Source organism: Astatotilapia calliptera, chromosome 4 (assembly GCF_964374335.1).
Source record: "Astatotilapia calliptera chromosome 4, fAstCal68.1, whole genome shotgun sequence".
Lineage (NCBI taxonomy): Eukaryota > Metazoa > Chordata > Actinopteri > Cichliformes > Cichlidae > Astatotilapia > Astatotilapia calliptera.
Genome location: NC_137425.1, coordinates 5,454,462 through 5,472,706, shown reverse-complemented (window position 1 = coordinate 5,472,706; position 18,245 = coordinate 5,454,462). Strand labels below are relative to the sequence as shown.

Below are 18,245 nucleotides of genomic sequence, written 5' to 3'. Positions count from 1 at the left end.
CTTAAAATTACATTTTAATTGAGGTTTGAGACTACTGGAGACACAGCAGTACCTTGTGCACACAAATATAATAATGTCGTCATGTATTAAGTCTGCAATTTCCAAGTTCCTTTTTTAACCGGGATATTTGAATTTATACGAACAGATTCTTTTTGTATACTCCTTTCCCCCCTCTATTTAGGAGGTGCAGTATTTGTTCTACTAACAAAAAGCAGGAAAAACCGGCCTGCTGTTAAACATTATTTAGTTTATGTGGAAAAGGAGTTCAGATGTGTCATAATTATCTGCAAATCATCTGTCTTCACTTTCATATATAAATGTTTTCCAGGGCATGGGTGCTGTATTTGCATTAGTGAGCAGGGAAATTGAGTTTGTGTGTGTGTCATCAGCTTTTTTCATAGTTGTTCCTCGAACTGAAGAGAGTCGGTATGGAGAAAACACTGTTGTGTGTTTTTCAGTGGCCTTTTGTCTGAGCTGTTTAGAAAAGCATCCAAATTTGTAAAAAAAAAGCATCAGCAGCTGGTTTGGGAGACGGTTTGCTGGACCTTAGATCCCAGGAGATCAGTGGAGAAGGTGGAGAACCGGAGATAGTGAGATTATGAAGCATCCCACTGCCCTGGACCAATAGACTGCAGCCTCGTTATCCTGGATTTGGGAAAGAGGATCGACATGAAGGACAAAGTGGCAGGTTAAAAAACAAAAAGTAGATTTTAAAGGCTGATATGATAAAACCAGAGATGCAAAATAAAGGCTTAATATAAAAATAAATAAAATATAGAGTACACAGATAGACAGACTATACATAGAATGGACACTGGAGCAGACAGCCTGTATTTAAATACGTGAGATATTTGGAAACACCTGAAATGTCAATAAAGAAAGCAGAACCATGACAGTCTATGTGTTCAGGGAATTGCCAACAGACACAGAACAAAGCTCTTCTTTACCCCCTGTCAGCTCAATGAGCCAAATTCTGTCCACTCTGCTTTGTACAGCATCTTTAGCTTGCCTTGTCTTATACATTACGCATTTGCATATTTTTCATATTATTCAGGGTGTTCGGCAGAAAAACAAACAAACACAGACAAAAAAAGGTAACTGCCATGTTGGCAGGAAAAACATATCTAGAGGGCAAATAGGAAAAATCCAGAAACGCAGAGAGCCAGCAGGAGAAAACAAGGACAACACAAGACACAGAAGAAGGGAAGGGGTAATAAAGAACCAGTGGACTTAATCAGACACTAAATAAAGTGTCAAAAGAACAAATGAGGGAAGTAAAACCCTCAAAAATCATATGAGCATCTAAGCTTCAAAGTGAAATATTAAGTCAACTGAAAGAGAGACAAACTTAGATACAGACACAAGGGAACACAGAAAAAATAGCAACGGCAAAACAATAACTAAGGATATCAAACATCCAAGAATCAATATTCAGCCCCACAAAATAGAAAAAAAAACTAGGATAATAAGAGTAGAGCCATGAATATTTACAAAGACTATGACAACAAGCTTTTAGCATTGCACCACAGTGCATTTCATTACACTTTGCATTATAAGTGTGAATGTATAAGAGATTACTGAATCTTTGGCTCCTTATATGTGTTAACAGTGAAAACAGTAGATTTGATTATCACTCATTAAAATGGTTGTGTGTGTGTGTGTGTGTGTGTGTGTGTGTGTGTGTGTGTGTGTGTGTGTGTGTGTGTGTGCGTGTGTGTGTGTGTGTGTGTGTGTCTGCATTCTCACCTAAAGGAAATGGAGCGAAATGGGTCTTTGGCTTTGCCCATTCAGACTGATGTGTGTTTTCAGAGGGCAGGACTTGCCAGTGGGAGTGTATAAAAGCATATAAAAGAGGCTGCGGTGCTTTAAGTACCAGACTTGTATTTGTCTTTCTGTACATCTCTTTCTTCTCTTTAAGTGCTGCTGGTTTTTGCACAGTGCCTCCTCTATCATGCTGGCTCGAGCTCTGCTCCAGACTTCGCTGGTTCTCTGGTTGGCTCAGCAAACTCTGCAAGGCGGTAAGAAACTCACGGGACAAAGTCTAAAGTTTTATGAACTATTTTTCTTGGCCTTTTTTTTTTTTTACATTTGTAATGGTTTAGATCCATGAGCTTTAACACAAAAGTATTCATTCATGTTTTAATTATTGTGTTTGCTGCTTTAAAAACATTGGAATTGGAATTGCACAAAGATTAATATAAGTCTAACTGGCATAATCCAACTTAATGTAAAGAAGTTACTAAATTTAGTTGGAAGAAAAATAATTTATGTTGATATTTAACATGATCTAAAGAAATGCTGCACAAAAAAGCTTTTTTATTTAGTCAAAATTGAATTCATTTTGTCTAGCGTCAAGATGAATTGTATCTTTAGCTGACAAATGAATTAGATCATATCATATTTTGGTCCAAGTTAAAGTCCCGATGAATCAGCATCTTTAGTGAGTCCCTCTCACTCACTTGTTAGATCTCATCTCTTTGAGACTGAGGGGAGGACTGCATGGACTCTGGGCTCCAACAGCAGAGTAATCGCCAAGTTGCTTTGGTTTATATGATCTAATTTCACTGATTCAAAGGATGCAATGAAAAGGTGGCATAAGCAGGCAAAATGTCACATCCAACTGTGAGAAGAACTAACAGGCTCCACACTGGCGCTGTATCTGATCTCGTGCTCTGGTCGCATCAGTGGATATCTGTCTGTCTCGCACCTTTAGTCCAATCAGGTTCCACTACTGATGTAATCCTCAACTGACATCTAAACTGTAATTCCCACAGTTTTAAGGTCATCTTTTGAGTCTCCTACACAGTGATAGTGTTGGCCTAAAATTCAAAATTTAAATAAAAAACAAAACAAATAATGCTTTTGTTGAAGGACCTCTAATGTCCTTTAAAAAAAGTTCATGCAGTAAATCTGTGAAACAAATATGTTAACGTTTCCTAAATGCGCATCACTTCTTTACACTGTATTTTACAGTTATGCATATCATATTTTCCTTATCTGCATTTTTTAATCAGTTGCATAAAGTGAAAATAGCGGGACGAAAATAAATCTCTAGGTCTCCCAATAGATATCCTGATATTTGTAGGTGAAATATTCATATCCTCTCAATAAAACATTTTGTAGTTGTTCTTTTTGTTTTTGGTACATATGTGGCTACAGACTCTCACCATCTTCACTCACTTTTATTATAAGTTAGATTCATTAGAAATATAAGTATAATTAACTATAAATCACAGATTTATTGACTAACACAACAGTATTGTTATCATTACACTGTTTGGTGTTTGATAGGCTGTAACCATGGTGACTGTGAAAAACTGTTCACATTTTTTTAATGTTTCAGGGGTTAAACCTCAAAGTGTTTCCTGGGGGAGGGTGCTTCCAGCCAGAGGTATTTATACGTTTTTAAATTGTTTTTAAGTTATTTCAATGTTAAATTCATGTTTAAAAAAAACAACAACACAGACTGTATATAAAGGATGGACAGCCACTGTGACATCATTCTGTGATTTTGAACTCCAAATGTCTTAAATCATCAGTATCGCTGCAATGCACGGACACATTTTATATCATAATTAGTGCTAAACAACAGACCAATAATAATTTAGCACAAAACAATTGTTAAAACTGGCAAAAAATTGTCAAAATTTCTTGGAGAGTCTGTACCACAGCACAGGTTGTAATATTTGTCAGATAAATCCATTAAAAATGCTGCAAAAGGCACCAACAGTGTAAACATGATGGAGTTCAGTGACTCAAATTAGAGGCACTGAGGCCCATTACTGGAAGCCACGCCCCTATGTGTTGGGTAAGTTATAAAAAATTGATACAACTCTGTTACAAAGGGGGAAACTATCCATTTCGACCAAAAATAACAGGTTAAATACACTGTTTCCTTAAACTCTGAAATTTTCTTATGTGCCTTTAACTGTTTTCCGGTTTTGTGTCTTTTTTTGTTTTGTTTTATTGAGGTGTGGGAATCGGCGGCGTGAAACCTGGAGGTAAGTCTTTCATACAGCATACATTAGCAATGTTCTGGCTGATTTGTGTCTTTGGATGCACAAATGCACATATTGTAGTCTATTCCTTCGATGGGCATTAACTCTATGAGTGACTAGGGCTGATAAATTATGGTAAAAATCTTAATGGCAATTATTTTGGTCAAAACTGTAATAGCTAAAGTAATATTTTAAAAAAAAGCAAAGTGTAAAATAATTTTTCTGTTTCCTCTCAGTTACTGGTGCCCTTGGAGCACTGGGTAGCCGATATGGCAACAAAGCAATGAAGACTGGAAGTAGGTTTAATCTGCTTGATTTTCTGCCTCTTATGTCTCTTTAACCATACAGGGGGGATATTTAAACTTTTACTTTGTTAAATATTTCAGTTGGACGTTATCCTGCAGCCCAGCTTGGTGTTGGTGAGAAAATCAAACATGCAAAAACAATTTCTCCTGTTTAAAAGGGATCCATCACACAGTTTTTAAAGATGTTTTTGACCATGATATTACTTGGGATTTACTATGCACAGAAAGATTCTGTTGATGCACCTGGTTTAAAAACTATATTCTTTAACTATAACTTTAACTATATTCTGTATATGTATTATTTTCATTGTGCCCTCAGGAGGCTACAGATCTCTTGGATTAGGAGGAAGAGCTGGTCTGATGCAAGGTGGATATGGAAACCAGGGAGCCTATGGTACACACTCAAACCCTCACAGCATACTTTTTCATTCTTTTCTCTTGGATGTGGTCAGTCTAGTTCATGAAATAAATAATAGTTTATTAAAAATGTATGATAAATTTTCCCTGTGGCTTTAGGTGCCAGTCTGGGCCCAGGAATGGGGCTGGGGGCTGGGCTCACAAACGGACTGGGACTGGGATTGGGCCAGGGAGGAAAACGTGGTAAGACTGATATATAAAGAAAGACTTAATAGGCCCTATTTATATATCTTCTTCTTTAGGGAGCCATTTACTTTACTTTGTGTTTTTGTTATTGGTCATTATTTATTACTCGAAATAAATAACTATGTGTGCTGCTTACATGTGTTACATATGTCAAGGTTGTTGAAACTTTACCCTCACTGTTCTGATTTGCAAATTACCTTATACATTTTTTTTACTCTTATGATTCATCATAATTATCATATTAACAATGCGACCAATTATTTTCTCAGTACTTAAGATATTAAGCCTCCCAGTGTGGTCTGGTGCAAGATTGGGGTTATTTTTAGTTGTGCTCACACCTAGCAGCAGAAATCTTGGCAGCCTGTATTGCATGCAAATCCTGGCAGAAAACCAAGAAGGCTAAGATGCAACCAGTTTTGTGAAAGGTTGAACTGCTACAACTCATGTCACACCTTTTACAGATATTACACAGCAAGGATGAGGATGAATCTAACAAACGGTTGGATAGCAGCTGCAGGGATCTTTGTAAAGAAATATTAACTCTGTGTTTTTGGGACTTTTCAGCTTATGGTGCTGGCTTGGGAACACTTCCAGGTAAACACTTTTGTTTCCTTGTGCTGTATGCACAAATGAGAGTAAAGAAATTGGTTTAATAAACACAATAAGTTGGACCCTGTCAACCTGTCAGTGGACATGGTATATGGGGCAGACTGCATCTCAGCTAATGGATTATGTGTCCTTGTAGTATTGAGAGAAACCCAGGATGTCAGTGACGTAACCCCAGTGCTGATTTATTTAAAGATGAGCTGTTTTTGTTTCCTTGCCAGGATATGGATCTTTAGGGGGCATTGGCTATCTTGGAGCACGACCAGGTAAGTGATGAACTATGTTTCATGTGATGTCCTGTTCTTTTAGCTTTGAACTGTTTTAGGCCTGTTGCCAGACTTGATGCAGAGGCATGCATAAACATCAGCCTTATCAAGCTGATCAGCAGAGATTGTTTCTCAGAAGCTGTCTTAATACATTATCCAGTACAATAATAATACGCCCACATCTGTGACACAAGCACTTTGCAGAAATTGTGTCTTTGCAAAAAAAAAAAACCCTCCTAAACTGTAATACGCTGGCCTGCGATGCTGCTGTTATCAGTGACATCTGCTTTATGGGTTTCACCCGTGCAGGTGTAAAATCTGTGGTGTTTCTGTGTAATCAGTCTGTCTTCATCTTTGCTGACTTGTGATTCACTGCTATTGATGTTGATTTCATGTCTTTATGTGCATGAAAACAGATCATCTGTATCTATTTTACTATCATCTGAAGCTGGTCTGTTTTATTTTGTGCGCACAGTTCATCGTGTCTATCGGTGTTTCATCTCGACTGCATGTTGCATGACTTCCTGGCTCTTTCAGCCTAGTGTTTCGAAACCAGATGTCCTGAGAAAGCTCTGACTGAGATCACCAAATGCTCATTGGCTGATGACTTGTGGCTGACATGTTGTTAGCCAATGACTTGTCCTCATTTGTGGTTGTTAGAACAGCAAGAATTTACTAATTAAAATATATGTTTTTGTCAGCAAGGGAGCAAATGAGTGAGAGCCATTTTCCCATAGACGTTTTTGTAACCCTAAGCTTTTATGCAACCAGAAGCATCACTGCCAGGTATTAGAGGTATTAGAAAGAATGCAATTTTAAGACACTTCCACATTGGCTTCCTTCCTCTCCACCACTCCAGCCCCCACCTGTGGGCTACTTATTATTCCTTATGCTGCACACACATGGTTTAAAGGCAAAATAAGAAATTACTCACACTCACACTTTATTTGTTTTTTGCCTTTGAGATATGTTTTAAAACTGTTTGGTGACTCTGGTTCTGGCTCATAGTAAATGTAAATATGCTTGTAGTTTAAACACATATTATGAGTAAAACCTCACTTTAAGAATCAGAAAAATTTCAGTTGCTTTTGCTGTGGACTGCAGGCTTCTGCTTTCATGCCCACTCAGCTCTGTTGTTGTGTGTCATACACAGATGTTGCTCGAGTCAGGATATCCTTTTGTCTTGTGCTTGAACGCTGGTGTGTTTTTTGACATTTCAACAATTTGTGATGGAAGCAATGTGTTGTCATGTCATGTTTTATGTGCTGGTGTCATTACTCTAAATGAATGTGTAAGTCTGTCTGAGTTCCCACTGATTCTATCCTTGGTTTGGTTCTGATTTTTCTGTGGATGCTCCGATTTATATTACAAACTTCAAAGAAAGGCTTGAAGTTTGCTGCTACAGTGTGCTGCTGGACCTCAAAGAAACACTGTTGTCTCTGAGGTGAGATGAAGTTGTGAATGCATGCTGATATCTCTCTGCCAGGTGTGTCTGCAGAACATTTGGTTGGACCTGAGATGGCCAGTCAGGGTCAAGCTGTTCAAGATCTTAAACGAGAAAAAATCAGAGGTCTAGACTCGTTTGGAAAGCAGGAGGTCAAAAGCTTTGATTCAACAGTCCAGTCATCGAGTCTTGGACACACAACACCTACTGATCAAGGACAAAGTAACCACCCTGCAATACCCAAAAGAAAGCTGGCCCCAAATCATGAAGTCATTTTGGGAGCTGGAGGTCCGAGAAGACAACTGCCTGTTGATAAAGACAACATCCAAAGTCTGGGTTCTTATTCATCTCAGAGTGCCCGAGACTATGATTCATCCAAACGTGAAAATCAGCGAGTGGAAAACTGTGGATCTCCTATTAATTTACTAGAAAACAATCGCTTAGGTTCAGGAATTCAAAAGGGTCAAAGTTCAGTGGCTCAGCCGCATCTTGGTGAAGAACTCAGACATCTTGGTAGCACGACGTCACAAAAAGAAAAAGACAAAACCTCTCGACTACCTTTTTCAGAAGCTGAGGATGTAAGAAGACGTATTTACGCGACTCCACTGGATCAGAGAATAAGAGATTATTTCTCTGCTGTGGCAGACAGGCAGCGCGTCAAAGGACTTTTAGCTGAAAACGCAAATGGAATCAGAATCCGTGGGACTGTTACGGTACAAGATGGCAGATATAGTACTGCAAACCTTCCAGCAAAAGGAGGAAGGCGCTATGGAGCAGTGATCCCAGGTACTAGTGGAACCCTAAGTGTAGGCAGTGCCTCTAATAGAGGAGATGGACAGGAAGCTCCAGGCTTTAATGGAGATGATCAGAGTGCTAAACAGAATTCCCAAACTGAACATGATGTCAAAAAGCCAAAAGCCCTCCCTATCCCAGGGCAGACTGGGAGGAATGCCCAGACTCCAAGTAAGAGCAAAGCTTTTTCACCATCTAAATGTCTTTTTTGATTCATATCTGTCTGTCTGTGGTCCGTTCTTGAGATTTTTGAGAGACAATTTCATATTTCTGAGACTGGCTTTCAGATTGTTGTTTGTGTGATGTCTATGCTTTTAAACAGACTTTAGTTTCCTCTGCTAGTTGGCATTGAGACTTTTGCTGTACTAGTCAAACAAAACACTTTACCAAGTCAGTCTTTTAAACTAGTGACTCTAATTGCCAGTATAGTTCTGCCAAAATCCAAGTTCAAATTTTTTGGCTTAAAAAAGTTGAACTAGTCAAACAAAAGAGGCACTTTTGAAAGGTTTTCCCTCTTCTAATGTGACCAAATGTAAAATTCATGCTGAAAAACTAGCGACTGAGCTGTTTTCACCCTAGTTACACCTAAATATTTTAATGCGTTATGATTAAGTAGCCAAGTGTATGCAACCAAAAACTATCGATGCTATTTAATGATGGTCAAACCCTGCATGAAAGCAGTCAAGCTTTGGCCAGAAAACCTTTTCTCAACTAAAAGTGTTGTTTTTTTCAGATGTTCATATTTAGTTTGCAAATTAACCAAAAAATAAATAAACAAATTAGACTGCGTTATATATAACACACAATAATTACATATTAACATGATAAATATAAGCTGCAAGGCAGTGGAGCAATCACCTTGGAAAACCTTGAATCATGACTTCTAACCTCGGTTTGGTGAAGGTTTGTGATTTTGGCTTTCAGCTCTGATGCACCTTCAAGTCTGTTTGGATATCTTTGCATTTTGTAGGAAAGTCAAAACACATGCAGTGCACACCGCTTGAGCCATAGTAAACAGCTGTTTGTTATCTTAGTAGCTTAGATCTCTTGGGCTGCAGTTGCCAGTGATACTGAAAATAGTCAATCTGGGCATTGCACTGAGGGAAATTCAAGATTTAATCACTGGTGAGAGCAGTGATCATTGATTAGATTTTAGTTTCCATGTTCAAATCCAGAAGCTGCTACACGACACAAAACTGAAACCAGTGTGGCTTCAGCCTGTTTTTTATGCTAATGTGCATTCCAGTAAGAGATTTGCATTGTTCTTGGTAACAGGCTTCTGATCATACTACATCGAGTGCTGGGAGGAGCTTTGAGTTGTTCATTTGTTTTTATGTTTTCTCGTTTTGTATGAAATTTAACTCTAAAACAATATATGTCACATGTACATTCTTCCTTCTTACAGCCGGGTTTTGTGTGTGGTTTACTGTCTGTGTGTAATAATATTGCTGGAGTCTTTATTAATCAAATTAGACCATATCTAAACTCATATTTATCCAGATTGGAACCCAGGAATGTATAACTTGTTTTGCTGGGAGCAATAGTAAAACATAAAAAATCCCAAATACCTCAGTCTTTCATCTGGGTATCTGTGACTTAGGGAGTGATTTTAGGTGGTTGTTGTGGTTTTTAGGACTCAGTCCAGTGGAGAGGATCTCCCAATACAAGTCTGACAAAGATGAAGACATTTATGGCCTGATGAGGTTGAAAAAGCGTTCCATAACTGTCTTTATTATGTAAGGAAAGGAAAAGTGAAGTGCGTTTAGCCTAAAGTAAATCTCGGGTGATTTTGCTGAGCTTGTTTACCTTCTCCTCAGGTTATGCTGGTGGAGCGGGAAACTACATGGGAGCAAGCCTGGGCGCTTTGGGTTATGGAGCAGGTAATGCTGGGCAATGACACATAATTCATGAAGACTAGCTGCTGTTTTTAGCAGATGGAGAGGTAGGTTTACAACTTTGGTAAAGACTTCCGATGTGTTGCCAGCAGGGTTGGGACAGGGAGCGTATTTGGGTGGAGCAGCTGGAAAACTTGGAGGTATGCATGTAAATTTTCCTTATTTTGTCTTTTCTTTGCTTGGAGATAAGAAATTATGTTTTGCATCTCATATTCTGTGTTTCATCCTGTTCATCTAAAATTTTTTTTTACATTTTAGCTGCTGCTGCACTTGGGCAGGGTGGTTATCCCCAAGGTGTTGCAGGAAAGTCGACTGGTAAGGCTGTAACATATTTATTTGGTCTCTGTCGGCATCATTTCCCCAGGCTTCACTGAACAGTTTAAAACTTTTAGCAGGATGCTTTCTTGGCCTGCTAGATAATAATTTGGATGCAATTTGAAAGCACCTTTGGGTCACAGTTACACTATCTGAACCAAATTACTAGGCCAGCTTACCCGTTACACCTACAGGAGCTGCTCAGCCATAGACACCCAGGACACGAAGATCCCGGCACACAGTTTTTGTGTCGCTCTTCATTCCAGAGGAGGTTTGGACCACTGTAGTTACTGAGTCAATAGAGATGTGGTGACATTTATTCAAAGATCAAGAGGTGTGGCCCTATCCTTGTATGCATGGAACACATGTAGGCAAGGAAAAACATTTCTGGTGGAAGCTTTCTGGTCTGGTTTATAGTCTGTTTTCACACCAAATTCTGTTGGCCAGTCACAGTTGCACAGTCTTTGGTTATATGCAGGTAAATAGTTCATGTATAAAACAAAAGAAAACGTGCATTTGCTGACATGCAAACAACTAGCCACTGACAATGATCTCACGGACATGCCCCCAAACAGGCTGTTGTCTCACCAGACTAGCCAGTAAATTTCCAGACTATCTTAATAATCAGGTGTTTCTCAGTCTGTGTGCTAAGCTGTTTGGCTACTGCCTTTAATTTAAACAGAGGCTGTCAGTTAAACTCATGGCAAAGAAATGGAGGCCTATTCATGGGTCTCTCCCACAGACCCCGGGGTCCTGTGCAGATGTAGAAGCTTGTCAGAAAAGACTTGAGGATATGCTTGATAAGAAAATACGAAGTAATTTGCCTACTCGAATTTTGTTTTTAAAGAAGTGAATGGAGGTAAGGCCTCAAAGCCAGACAACATAACTCCTACTTTGCCTTGTAAACCAATCATTTGCTTGTCAGTTGTATGTGAGGAGGTAAAGAAAAAAATCTCTACCTTACGTTCAAGGTCACACCAGAGGTTTCCTTTCAGATGAATGATTAATAAGTAAGAGACAAAAACAAGTAAAACAATCAACGTGTCAGCCATCTTTAAACTCTCCTGTTAATATACAGTTGTTCTTTTTTACATGCAAGAAAAAAGACTTATATTTAGGTAAACCTCAGTCATGTAAATCTATATAGAGACTTAAATCTATACATCATACTCATCATCCCATTAAGTAAACAGTGAATGTGTTTTATTACAGGTTATGGTGATGGAGCAACAGGATATCTTGGTGCTGTGGCAGGGAACGGCCTGGGTAAGTTCAGCAAGTTAGAGAAGTATACATCAAAGAGTATTTACACTGAGGAAAACTTTAACCTGCACTGGCAGAGAATCATTCGTCACTCTGCTTGGTGTCAAAGACAGCCTGCATCAAAGCTGTTGATATTCAGTCAAGATGGACTTTTTCTTTGTTGGCGTTACTTTTGTGTTTCACTGTAGGCTGAGGCAGTTTTGCAAAAGCTTTGTCTAGCACGATCACAGACTTGAATTTTTTCCCCTCTCTTTCATGTATAACTGCAATCTTTTAAGTGCTTCTACATTTCTCCTCTCAACAGGTTACGGGAATGGTGATGGCTATGGAGCTGGTGAGTGAAGCCTGAATATTACTGGAGCAAAATGTGTTGTGAAAGTCAGTCTAGCTCTCGACATATACAACATAATTAGTGCTAATTAGTACTATGTTTCAGACCTTGCTTACCCTGCAGAGTTAGCCGATGGTGCTGAGAAAAAAGCAGGGAAGAGTGAAGGTAACAGTTCTGAGGAGCGATAACCTGCTTAAAAAACCCGTGAGGAGTGATGGCACTAACCTTTAGAGGCTTAACCCATGATACTGGATAGCTTGACAAAGTAGATGTCAATAGAAACGGCTTCCTCTAATATGCTCAGTGTGATTTTTTTCATCCACTGGGTGTAGCTATTGTCTCTGATTTATTGAAGCTGACCAGTTAAATCTGGTGGTTTCTGCCCTCCTGCTCCCGTAGATGCTTTTAAAACTAACAACTAGTTAATCGGTTGAATCGATTAATGACACAAGAATGTTTGACCTGTGTGTTTATGTTTGTCTTTTTTCAGCCCTCAGTCCTGGAGGCTATGCTGGACAGGTCCAGGGGGGCTATGGTAGGAGATTTAAGGAAACTCTCTCACATAAACCAACAGAAGTAAACAGAAGGGCTCAAAAGCATTTGGTTATAGAATATAAAGCATCTGTTCTCCTCCAAATCTGTTTGAATTTAATTTCAAACCAGTAAACACCCTGCATGGAACATAAGCCTTGCATTTACCAGCAAGGAGTGATGCCTACATGTGCTTTCTGCGACGTGTGAAGTCTTGACTCAAAAAGCCCTCTCGTCCTCTTTCAGGAGCACTTGGGGCAGGCCTGGAATCAACTGGTGGCAAATATGGTGAGCAACGGTGACAGCACCTCGCCCTTCAGTCATGCTATTAGTCAGGCAACTGTCAGCGTGGGTTTCCACACGTGACTCAGACTATAGTGGTAGAGAGTGCACAGCTTGCTGATTAATCATGGAGGTCGAAGGGTGAAGAGAGAGAAATGACGATGTATGAGTCAGATTGACCATTTGATTTTCTTCTTCCCCCTGCAGGAGGAGGAGCTGGTCAGGCTCCTTATGGTAATGCCCCAGTGCTTCCTGCTGGACTGGAAGGTAGTAGATACATGAGCTTGATATCATAGCTGCAACAATAATCATTGCAAAATACCTGCGCCACACAACATTGTATATTATATCAAACTTTTGCACATCATAAAAGCTTCACCATGCTATTAACAGGTAGTGTTACACTTTTTCAGATCAGTACATCACATCATGGGAAGATATTGTATGTCCTTTCACGCTACACTAAACACTTTCAGGATATTGTCTATATAGAGACATTTTTGTCCTGCACTAAAGAGGTTTTTTCTTGTCAAATGGTACAAAATAACAGGAAAATGTAATGTAACACAGACTTAGTGACTTTATTACAAGTACATGAATGTGGCTTATTCTGAGTCCTGCAGACTAAAGAAAAAAAAAATCATAGACTGTAGATAAAAGAGGGAAATAGATGTAGCCACCCATTGTTTTCTGAACCCATTTTGAAGTCTCAACATTAGCATCGTCCCCATTTTGGCGTTTTGGGGCCAGAAGCTAGGTTATATGCTTATGCTAGCAAGCATAGCTTACAATAAGCACACAGGCAGGTATCTGTTTATTAGTGCTAAATAACAGGCTAATAAAATGCTAGAAATGACCATGACCACAGACTTATTGGACCAATATAATTAATTCTGCAAGTTATACATTTTAAAAGCGAAATCTAATAAAATTACTTCAAGAAAACAATCCTGTTAGCAGATATGAGGCTCAGCATGCAGCTAACTGCTACAGCCAGCTATCATGATATCCACCTGTCAATCAAAGTGACCATACACTGAACTTGAATTCATTCATTCAATTTTATTGCATTTTATATCACCCAAATGTGCCACAGCTATCTCAAATACCTATATATTACACGTTAAAGACCCTACAGTGTTAGAAATATACCCCAATAAGCACATGATCCACCTTTGAGCAAGCACACGGCATCAATGGGAAGGGAAAACTCTCTAAGTCTTAATAAATTTTGCATGTCTGAGTTGTAAGACAAGCACGTAAAATTTTAAATTTTGGTAAAGTTGTTCTACAGCCAAGCAGACAATACTACAGCAGTCAGCCTGCAGTAAAAATCACGATTACTCACCATTTTTTCATGTTATTTTACATTTGACATAACATTAATTGTTTCACAAACAATTTTTTATTGATATTTTATGTATTTAAGAATAAGAGTAAAATTCTGTAAAATTTATTTGATAAATTCATTTAAATTATCTTTTTTTTTTACAGTGTACTTTACATTTCTTGATCTGGGCATGAGGGGATGATTTAGATGTAGAGTTTATCAAAGTCTAGAGCGAATAAGCCTTTATCTGAATGGTCTCAACTGTTAGGGCAGCAGCTGCAGCAGTGTTTTAATTAAGATGAATGACTGGGTAACTGCTGTAAACTGGAAGTATGAGTATAGTAATAGGAAATAACTCAATAATCATAGAAAGTCTGTTCATATATGAAGATCGTAGGCTTCCCCTTTTGCCTTCGAGTCATTTTGCATCTTGTTATATGAGGACGCTTTTCACTTCACTATAAATTTATAAAGTGAAAAATCCAGTCATGCAGGTTATTGGGACATCATCTTTGTTTGAGGGGCCTTGAAATGCTGCATAAACAATGATCACGCAACCAAAATGAAACTGGCCTAGCCCCAGCCTTGGTATACTTGTTAGTATAAAGTATATAAACAAATAAATCAACAAGGCTTACAATTTTCTCTTTTTCTCACATCCTGTCAGTTTATCACAGTATTAAAGCTCAGTGAACTGCTAAATAGTCACATTTAACCAATTTCTTTCATTGCCCACAGGTGATGGCGGCTATCCGTATGCTGCACAGCAGCTTGGTCTTGGAGCTGAAGGTGCTAAATCTGCAAAATATGGTGAGAAAAAAAGTGTGAGAAACTCTAAAGTGGAAAGTTACCATGCGGCCAGATAAACTGTGTCGTTTTGGTTTTCTTTTTTTCTAGTTCAGTACCAATGAGGTCAAAAGCCTCAGAGATAGTGAAAAATAAAACTCATCAGAAGCATTGTGAGTGCAGATAAGCTGCAGGGCTGTTTCTATGTGATCCTGCCTGATATTGACTCTTTATTGTTGCCCTTTTTCTGTGCTGTTTCAGGCCCTGGTGCAGGATATGGAGCTCAACAAGCAGGTTCAATTTAATGCACTCTTTCTCTCAAAGTACTTCCAGTGTACTCCTAAATTCTCAGAGTGTACTCCTGGCATGTTTGCAGATACGTACGTCCCAAGTCCTGGCCTTAAAGGTGTAATTTCTGTTGTGTGTGTTTTATTAGGGTTCGGTGCACAGCTAGGGCCAGCTCAAGATGCTTTGGGTAAGAAAACCACCGACACTTCCTCATTTGTGATGAGCTACCACTACTGCTGCTTCTGGTTACCTTATTAGTCATGTCGTTTTGCACAATATCGCAGCACAACAGACAGCATACAACAGATGTTACTGTGCTGAAAAATGCCTTCATATATAATAATCACGTGATTTTGCAGGAGTCAAAATATTAGTGTCCTTTACTTGGATTCTTTTTAAATAAGAATAGCAACACAAATGTGATGCAGTTTAAAAAAAACCTTATTCACTGTTATTCTTTTTACTTAAGTAGCTTGCACACTGAAAGTGCAGCTGCATGTATTATGCATTATATCCCTCTTTAGGAAAGGTATGTGACCTGCATAGTGTGATAGCTAAGTCCTCTAATGCTACTTTTTTTGCCAGGTTTAACACATAGCTGTTAGATTTCTTTGTCTCAATGTAACAGTTTCGTTTTTAGTGAATTTGTAACACTGACCTGTGCCGATTGCTTAACAGGAGAGCAGACTGGCAAATATGATCGAGTGAATGCTGCCCTGGGTAACGGATACAAAGGTGAGAAATAGTGCACGAAGGTCTGGTTAACTAATAAAGTGGAGTTAATACACTTTTTCTTGTTTTCTGTCATATATTTAGGGAGCCCCGCAGGGGACATGGGAGGAAAAAAATTAAGATGGACTTTTGCGAGATCTCGCAAAACAAACTTGGGATCTCACAAAACTTTTGCGAGATCTCACGAAACAAACTCGGGATCTCGCAAAAGTTTTAGCCGCATTCTTCGGACGCCGGCTCGAAGCCGGGAAAGCGGTGTTCCTCCCGGCTGTAGTAGGTCTCGACCTCCCGTTAGCTCGAAGCTAACGGGAGGTTGAAGGCCGAAGAATGCGGCTAAAACTTTTGCGAGATCTCGCAAAAGTTTTGCGAGATCCCGAGTTTGTTTTGCGAGATCTCGCAAAAGTTTTGCGAGATCCCGAGTTTGTTTTGCGAGATCTTGCAAAAGTTTTGCGAGATCTCGCAAAAGTCCGTCTTAATTTTTTTTTCTCCCATGTCCCCTGCGGGTCTCCGTATATATTTACTGTTACAGTGACAGATGGTTGTATTAAACATGGTCAAATAGTGAAGTCAGTGTATGACCCGTGAGTCAAAACCTCAGGTTTCCCACTGGTTTGTGAGAATTGTTTTCTACTCTTTGATCTGTGTGATGTCAGAGAGTGGATATTCCCAGTATTGTCATCTCAGACGCAAATCTGCTGTTTATGAGGGGTTGTCAGCTACAGTTGGCTTAAAGCGAGAGGAGCGCCTTCTCGTCCTGGCATATGCTATCATGTCCTTTGGCAACTGAGAGATAACAACAACTTTGTTGAGATCTTCAGTCTGCATTAGGTCGCTTGAGTTGTCACACGTTTGACTATAGTTAGTGTCCCTCTGTCTGACTTTTTCTCTTAGAGATATATATTTAAATTAAGCTACCAAATACTACTCACTTAGTCTTAGGGTGTGAAAAAAAATGGTTACACTCAGATAGAAAGGCTGGTTTAGGTACCTCTTCACAAAAGGTCTGCTCACTGAACAATAATAGATTGACAGACCAGTCTTTCTAATGCCATACCTGTGGCTAACTGACAAACCAGACAGGAAAACGAGCCCATCTGCTTGCTATCTAGATTTTCTTTCTGCCACTGGCAGCCAATAATATATAAATTGGCTTAAGTGGACGGTGGCCTTTAAGGTGGAGGTGACTAAAACTGCTTCTTCTGCTGTTTTCAAACATACACTGCTGCTCTGAACTATACTGAGACAGAGGCGAATCACCACTTTTCTTCTACGTCTTGTGAATGCCTTCTATCTAGCACTCACACACATTCACTCTCCAATAAACACATCTGAACTTGGGGTTCAGTATCTTACCCAAGAATACTTTGGTCCTCCTGAGCTACAGTATGCTGTCCTATTGTCCTATTACCCAAGCCTCGCTGCTGCCACCATCACGTGTGTCACCTCTTGCATGTTTACCCAGAAAGCTAAACCATAAGCCGTATTCGAGAGTGTATAATGTTTATTTCTGGGTGTTGCATGTGAAAAAGAACAGCTGTGCAACAAAAGCTGAACCTGCTTAGTTTGTAACTGTACAAAGGTGATGGGTGAAAACTTTAGCTCTTAGACAGTGGATGAGCACCAAGGTAAAGCACAAGATACATAAGGATTATTTCGAACTGTGAATTATGCAAAGCTACTCTAATAGAGTCCAATAATAACCTTACGGGAAATGGGCACAATAATTCCCTTTATTAGTATCAGAATCAGAATATTTAATTGTCATTAAGACAAAAGCAAATGCTGCTCCATTCAGTGCAAAGAAAACTGTATAACTATTCGTAAAAGAAGTTTTAATAAAGAAAGTATAAAATGGTATAAAAGCATGAATAAATAAATCTGTACACATATGTTTATGTTTGTGATTGAGTCATTATTAATTATCGTTATTGAATATGTAGGTTTATGTGGGTTTGAATGTGAAAATTAGACATAGGATGGGCTTGTTTTGTACATTTTTCACACATTTTTTGTGTGATTAATGATTCTCTTCCGTATTAATGATCTTTGTGCTCTCCCCTTTTCCTCTGTGTCTGTGTCTAACCAGGCTAATTCCCACGACGTTGACCTCTTCAAGTGGATCATTACCATAAAGTGTTCAGTCCAATGAGGTTGCAGAGCTTTTCTGTGTGATTTACTCTACTTTGTTATGTTGTCATGTCTGTATGTCTTTTGTTTCATTCTTCTCATCCACCTTGTCCTTCTCTGTGAACGGACATCTGTAAACCAGATGTCTGTCTGCTTGTCTCCCTCCTCTCAAACCTGCAGCACCCACGGGTTTGTTCCTGGCAGTGCTAAAAAGGCTTGGTGGTGATTGATAAACATAAATGGATGTGAAATGCAAGAAATATGTCCCTTTGTTTTGGAATAATGATTTGTTCTGTTTTAATCCAATAAATTATATCACCCAGTGACGCTAAATAGAAGCTTCTGAGTCAA

The 18,245-nt window shown here is 39.0% G+C and overlaps 1 protein-coding gene across 4 annotated transcripts; it reads left to right on the top strand.

Annotated features, from left to right (window-relative positions):
• Positions 1-1,785: 1,785 nt before the first annotated feature.
• On the top strand, positions 1,786-18,232 carry LOC113020319 (uncharacterized). Of its 4 annotated transcripts, XM_080300757.1 has the most exons (24): positions 1,786-2,018; positions 3,344-3,391; positions 3,972-4,001; positions 4,235-4,294; positions 4,385-4,417; positions 4,623-4,697; positions 4,820-4,903; positions 5,471-5,500; positions 5,734-5,778; positions 7,265-8,185; positions 9,832-9,894; positions 10,002-10,049; positions 10,168-10,224; positions 11,437-11,490; positions 11,792-11,821; positions 11,924-11,983; positions 12,309-12,353; positions 12,596-12,637; positions 12,839-12,898; positions 14,700-14,771; positions 15,009-15,041; positions 15,184-15,222; positions 15,714-15,770; positions 17,854-18,232. In XM_080300757.1, exons 1-24 carry the CDS (start codon positions 1,952-1,954, stop codon positions 17,856-17,858), a joined length of 2,058 nt encoding a protein of 685 aa, XP_080156883.1. In that variant the 5' UTR covers positions 1,786-1,951; the 3' UTR covers positions 17,859-18,232. The 4 variants fall into 4 exon arrangements, with proteins under 4 accessions (XP_080156883.1, XP_080156884.1, XP_026019956.2 ...); XM_080300758.1 differs by lacking the exon at positions 7,265-8,185; XM_026164171.2 differs by lacking the exon at positions 11,924-11,983.
• The last annotated feature ends 13 nt before the right edge of the window (positions 18,233-18,245 follow it).